We start from the raw sequence: 7,239 nt of genomic DNA, 5'->3' as shown, positions 1-7,239 counted from the left end.
TGTGTGTATACCGTATCACTCCATTATAATACGACATACCAAAGATAAAGCCTCTTGCAATAAATCATTAATTTATTTCGTGTGTCGCGATTTAATTTTCATATTTTAATTATTTGATAAAAATCTATTCAAATATATATATATATAGAGACTATCCGAAGATACTATTCGAAGAAACTTTGTCTCGTACTCTTCTGAATCACTTGATCCTTTCGACAGAATAATTTGTGTTAAAAATAGGCGACGGTGAAAGCGAGGACGCGTCGCGACGGCCTCTCGTCCTTTGAAGGGACGGCGCACGAGTCTGTGCTGTTTTTCACAAGTTTAATTCGTTACAAAGGGGACAAGTGTGCACGACTTAGCTGTATACACGTATACGAGCGCGAGATTCACCCTTTCTGTCATCGTCTTTTGCCTCACGCCCTCCTCCTCCTCCTCCTCCACCTCCTCCTCCCCAGGGGGGACGACCACCCCCGACACAGACGGGGATGATCGTCGGTGAGAGGGCTCGAATATCGCCCGAGCCCGACGCTGTCGACCCGTGCACACACCCGCCGCGCCGGCCGCACACATTCTTTATATATAATTTCGCGTTAATCTACGCGGCGGTGCGGCGCAAAAGCGAGTCGCGCCGCAAAGTGAGGCAAAAAGGTTCCACTTGGCTGAGCGTGAAACGGGACACAGATTAAATCCCATCCTGTGCAACCCCGGCGCACGACGTCGCGGCACCCTCGTCCTCCCCCGGCCTCCCTGGGTCGGTTCGCTCGGTCGAGCCACCCCTTGCCACCCTCGCCAAACATCCCCCTCCTCCTGATCTCTGCGCCGGACGAGAGGCGGTCTTTAAGCGCGAAAACGATCGCGAGCCGAGGTATTTCAGATGCGCGAATAGACGCGACACGAATGTAGCGAGCTAGGCGAATCGACTTTATAATTGGACCCTCGATGGAATTTTTTATGACGCCTGTGTGTTCGACAATGAGAACGGAAGTTAAACTAAAAGACTTATTTCCTGGAGATTCATGAATTTCTAAGCGTTTATACACTCTGAAAAGTAGCAGTAACTGTATAATTCTCGCTGTGCTAATGATAACATTAACATCAATGTGATGTAAATTTAACACCACGGTAACCATATATAAGTCCACACCATGATGGTGCTGATATAAACTTCGGGGGTTTGAAATCCACACCATGTTGGTGTTAATAAACACCAACACAGTGAGAGTTATGCAGACACCGCATGTTGAATCCACGCCTACTTACTTTTTACAGTGTATAAGAAATTGCACAGAAACGTCAATGTTGTACGTCATCTACAATATACGAAGTAAGTGCGTGGTATAAAAGAAACAAGAGTAAGAAATTGACTAGTCACGGTCAAATGCGAGAAGAATGCAGAAGAATGATCGAATGTAATTGGTCAATTTCTTACCACTTACTTTTCCTTCTTACACTGCAAGCTTACTCTGCATATTGTAGACGACGCATTACAGTTTCCAAAAATGTCGAAACGCTTGATCAATTTCGTGAGTCATTGTGTACACACATAGATCCTAGACGAACAAACATTAAACCCGTTGGAAAGGAACGATTGATCGTTACCCGATAATAGAAACAAAACAGTTCAGCGGAGCGGCTAATGCGCCACTCCAATTTCCAACGATGACGGAAAGTTTGCAGCGGAATAGTTGTTTAATGGGATGTAATAATAGTTTGCGGGTAATTAGTCCCGCGTTGCGACTCGAAACCGGCCGAACGTAATCAGTTACAGAGTGTGCCGGTCCGAATTCATTTAACGAACTGCTGTTTATCCGTCGACATCCATAAAAAATATCGTTTTCGCGACCAAATTGCTTTCACCTCTCGTCGTTGCGTCGCGCGCATACGCTAAATAATATAATTATGCGCGCCGACCGCATTAATTAGACACACACAAATCGTCCAACTCTCCGAGCTTGATATAATAGAAGCGATTACAAAACAGATATTTCTCCGTTAGCGATAATACATACAAAACGTGTTATTAGACTGCTAGGAAAAAAGACATTTGGAGTCAGCCGGTCCCTCCCCCTCTCCCCCCCCCTCCTCCCCAGTATTGTAAGTATACACAATCGAGAATTAACAAACATTTACCGCGACTCAATTATCCAATTGTTTACATTGAAAATTAAGATAAATGTGACGGCAAATAACTAATAATTGAATAAATAACGGAAGAGAGGTTTCAAGAAAGGATCCCGTACTAATTATATGCTGAAAATTGAGTGCTAGTGGAATGAGCTCATTTTCACGTAGGTATAATGTAGCTTATAATGTGATGAACAAAAGACGTCAGATATGAAGCTTAATAACGAGTAGTTTTTCAGTTATAAAGTATCAAACAGTGTCAAACTTGTAAAGATCTTTAATATACACTGTAGCCAAAAAACTATCCATTATTGTAAACATCCCATTACTCAAAAAGTATCCATTATCGAGCCTTACGTTTACAACATCTTTTATTCGCCACGTCAAAAAAAAACTAATTTCAATCATTTCCCACCGGGGATGCAATTTTCCATATAATTAATATGGAAACAATAATATCTTTTACTCCAGAACTATCATTACGTTAATGTTCTCACTGAACATTTACAAGATCTAGTCGCGATCATTTCCGGTGACAGTCTTGGAATCTGTTAGCGGGATAACGTCGAGCGGTCGGATGCGCTTCTGAAGTCGACGCGTTTGTCGAGTGTCAACCGACTAAACGTTATTATCACGTTGGTGTAGAGATTCCGAGCAAGGAAGAGCAAACCGGGGGTTGGGCTGGGAGGGAAAAGGGTGCAGCCGAGCCGGGGTACAGCCTCCGAGCGTTTCGTCATAAACTCGGCGAATACGGGGGGGAGCGAGAGAGAGAGAGAGAGAGAGAGAGAGAGAGAGAAAAGTTCATCTCGTGCGCGTCTTTCAACGACATCAAAGATGGCGTGCCAGGCATACGCTCTCTAATGAGTTGAATCGCGGTAAGAGCGCTCGCGCCCGCTTTCCGAGAGACGACGAATTCATTACGGACGGTGTTAAGAGGCGACGGCGCAGTATTAGCAACCCGCCATCCCCCGGCAACGCATACTCATTACCGCGCTCGTTATTATTGACACCAGTGTGTAAGGCAGCTCGCAAGTATGTGTCTTCCCTGTAGCTTTTCGCAGGTAAATACCGAACTCATGACCGCGGGGGTTAGTAATTCACGTACGTTCGCGCGTTCGTTACTATTCACGTATAACAAGATGCTTCACGCGCGGGAATAACGCGAGATAACGCGATAATCTCGACGCCGCTGCGCAACGATTAAATAAGTCATTTTGCGCCGGTAAACGGGATAACGGACCGTGAAATCCCGACTCGATAGACGCTCATTGTCGAAAGGAGCTATTGTCGTAACGAGTAAATGCAACAGCAAATCTTGAGATCATCGAAGTAACTAGCTTGTCATTCGCGCGCGTATGTAGTTTCTTCACGCGTTCCATCGGCATTTAATTGATTTTCCAATTCTTCGCGCTCGCGAACGAGTTATCTTCATTTGACTGAATTGCAAACGAAATGTCGCGAATGTGTTGCGAAAAATTTAATGGCTTGATTAAACCTATACAGTTTAATATTTAATCTTCTGGAGCTGATGCCAAAATCTGTACAATATAATTGTTGACATTATTTAATAATTCTTACATATAATATATTTGTTAAAGTAATGAAAATTAATTCGAGATACGAATGACTCATTGTGTGTAATAAAGGACCGGAAAATCGTAGTGTATACTACAGATTAATATATGTTCATTAAAAAGTACTAATTAATTTCAAGGAAAACAACGTTAACTCGTATAAAAAAAATTACTTATTTTAATAGGCCGATATTAGTCTTAAGTGCAGTCTTTAAGCTATTATAAACCAATCAGAGAGCCGTATTAGTATCCTAAGACATTACTTAAGACAGTCTTGAAATAAAAACGGACTGTATAAATGTCAGGCTTTAGTATTTCTTCATACGTGTGTCGATTTATTCTTTGAAATTAATTAGTGCCTTTTAATGAACATTAGTCTTTGGTACACGTAATAATTTATTACAATAATTCAAATTTCCAGATAAAATATAAAGAATATATAAATGAGTGGATCCAATAGACTTACGCCAGCTCTGGAGGCTTAATAGAATAAATTCATATAAATAGCTTTTCATACACGCACACAAAGTGTCCTAGAATCCGCCTGTAGCTATTCTCAAATAAACCGAATGTAACAGAATACACTGTAGCTTCCGTCCCAACACGCCGACAGCCACGTAAAACGGAGAGAGCCAAACTGGCGTGCTCGAAGCTCCCCTACACATATACCTACAGGCAAAAGTTATCGGCGTGTCTCGCCGACGTATTGCGGAACCGCGGTCTCTATTGATTGGTCGCGGGGATAATCCCGCGACGCCGACATTTATTACCCCCTTGGAACAGCGGAGGCAGGTAATCTCCGCAGCCTCCGTGCTCTGGCACGCGCGAGATTCGATCCAGAGCCCGTAACCAACGCGCGGAACCCATAACCATTAACAAATCTCGTGTAGCGACGAGAACGAAATAAAGCGCTCTCGTGAATCGGCCGTTTGATTCCAAATAGCTTCTGGGGTTTTTATGGAGAACCGAAGTAAGAGGAAGCGCTCTCCCGCGCTCTCTCTCTCTCTCTCTCTCTCTCTCTCTCTTTCATTTCCTGACATATTCCTCGTATATACAGTACATAAGAGAAGGAGAAAATACGAGAAGAAGCAGATTGGTGGTTGGACGATGAAAGAAGGGCACACTCGTGCCACGCGAGCATTGTCCACCTTCGAAGCTGATGCGAGAAGGGGGCATTATAGGAAGAGAAAGCGGGGTGGGGGGTGGGGGGGGAAGCACTTACCCTCCTACAAGTCCCATTATGATCTCGCGTGGGCCGCGTCTCCGCTCTGGAATAAAGTGTGGGTAACTCCTCGACCGGAGAGAAAGATTACGTTGCGTCGAGACAAATTGGCGGTATAAGCAGCCCACGCTTATTGTCGGGGGTACGAAGGAAGGGAGGTCCGAGAGTCAGCCTAACCGATTGTTGCCGGGTGTGGTGCGCGTTGGGGTCGCGACGACGAATCTCTCGAGGTGCAAGAGGGCCACTACCCTTCGCCTCGCCCGGAATCACTGGCGAAGGGGCCGCTGGCCCGACAGAAGCCGACCAAAGGCGTGTCAAGTTACCAACTAACCCCCGGGGATAACCGCGAGCTCACCTAAGCTCATAAGCGTACGCGTATTTACTCGTCCCTTTTCTCGTATAACTCATCACGAGTTCGGAAGGGCTGTAAATTTCATATCAAAACCATCTACCTTAAGAAAATTTCGATTCGCATAAGTTACGATTTACTTGTCACTATTAAGTTAGGGGCTGTGAGAAGGATAATACGACGATACACGGAGTAATTCGCGCCACTACCTGTCTACTCGAGTATCATCCCGCGAACGATAGCACGACGAGACGCGAAAATAACACGCTATATACCGCAAAAACAAATATTATAGTCGTCTAATCGATATTTTGTCGCCCCCCCCCCCAAAACGTCCTTTATCGATAATCAATAAAATACTTTATTTTCATATTTAAAACCCTATGAAGAAAGTCAAAGAATGTGAGGGTCAAATTTAACGTCATATTTAACCCCCCGGAACTGACGTGAGTCTCTATTGGACCCACTCAACTATATTTTTTATTCTACATCTACAAATTTGAATTATTGTTATTAAAATAAACTTAATATTCATTTTTTATAGTTGGAAAAATTGTTATTTGAATTCCTTAAAATTAGGTAGGACTTTTTAATCAACATATCTCTTGCTTACTTCAAAAGTGACACTCAAAAAATTAAGTTTCCTAAAAAAAGAAAAAAAAATTGTTTCTTTTTATTAAATAATCAATAATATCAGCAAAAAAATATATTCTTAACATTTCAAATGCATTTTTGTTATTTTTGCTTCATAATCTTTTAGGAAAAATATCCTTTTTTAGTTGTGACAATTTTTTTTAATTACCTTTTTTAAGTTGTAACAATTTTTTATGAAAAGTTAAATTAGTTTACTTTTGATGATAGGATAATTTTCACCCAACTAATTTATGGTATGAAATTCAATAAAAATTACGTTTTTTTAATTAGATACGTTTGAAATAAGAAACTGACATAAATGTGGATTTCACATTAGTGCCAGTAAATTGTGTTACGGGTTTTGGTGTCAGCTCCGGAGGGTTAAACGTGACGTTACTATCTTTAATACTTAATATTTTTAATATCTTGAATGTTTAATATGTCTAAACAATGTAATTCTTAATGTTTTTAGCGAGAAGTTTTGAAAAAATCTTATGTTATTTTTTTACCTTTCTTTATATATACCATCTTAATTCTCTTATTTTTTATATATCAGTTAAGTATTCTTAGAGTTAGTGAGAGTTAGCGCAACTGATTCTTGATTACTTAATTAGGACTGCAAGATACGCATACTTTAGAGTTAATAAACTTACATGCATTAATTAATTACTGTAATTCCGTTTTACTCTAACCATCAAGTGACAGATTGCTTCTCAAGAACTATAATTAAAGAACTCGTGGAAACGCACGACAGTCCAAAAATTTATAAAAAGAGCCAAATTTTTCTCTGTCATGCTTTATTCGATTGAATGCAAGGAAATTTTTCTAATCTATTTACTTTGTTTCGCTTAACTGTAGTTACTTCTCCAATTAAAATTGAAAAGTTATTCTTGAGATACTTAGTACCATAAGTTTTCCACATCCTCATGTAAACAAAGTGTTCGGTAATTAATTAGTTTTCTCGCAGGACAAATCAATTACAGTTCTCGCAAATGATTCCATCCACCGACCAAGGAGTTTTTGTCAGTGATTCTCATTTGCTGAGCGAATATAAAAAAAAATCAGCTATCTGTTTGCCGACTATCGGCTACCTGCGGCGTCAATGCTATTCCAGCGAATCGCCAAACACCTCGTTTTCTCGCAGTGGTTCGCGTAAATGAAAGTAAATTGATTCCTGCACCGACCTTTATGCGGCATCTTCCAAAAGGGCGGCTCGGGGGTGGGTGAGCAAGGGTTGGCCACCCCCGCGCCCAACAGGGTTCTTGCCGCGTGCAGCGCCGCCGCCGCCGCCTCCCTGCTCCGCACTGCCGCAGCGCTCGGCGGATATTCCGGAG

At 41.9% G+C, this 7,239-nt stretch overlaps 1 protein-coding gene across 1 annotated transcript in view; it reads right to left on the bottom strand.

Moving 5' to 3' along the window:
- Positions 1-7,168, bottom strand: part of LOC108748128 (paired box protein Pax-6) — a 28,298-nt gene extending 21,130 nt beyond the window's left edge. Inside the window, exon 1 of the mRNA XM_018486153.1 lies at positions 7,090-7,168. Within this exon, the coding sequence (XP_018341655.1) occupies positions 7,090-7,102 (13 nt within the window). The 5' untranslated portion in view covers positions 7,103-7,168. The remainder of the gene's footprint in view (positions 1-7,089) is intronic.
- Positions 7,169-7,239: the final 71 nt, after the last annotated feature.

Source organism: Trachymyrmex septentrionalis, unplaced genomic scaffold (assembly GCF_001594115.1).
Source record: "Trachymyrmex septentrionalis isolate Tsep2-gDNA-1 unplaced genomic scaffold, Tsep1.0 scaffold211, whole genome shotgun sequence".
Lineage (NCBI taxonomy): Eukaryota > Metazoa > Arthropoda > Insecta > Hymenoptera > Formicidae > Trachymyrmex > Trachymyrmex septentrionalis.
The sequence above is the reverse complement of the archived record's forward strand: the minus strand, read 5'-3'. Positions and strand labels throughout refer to the sequence as shown.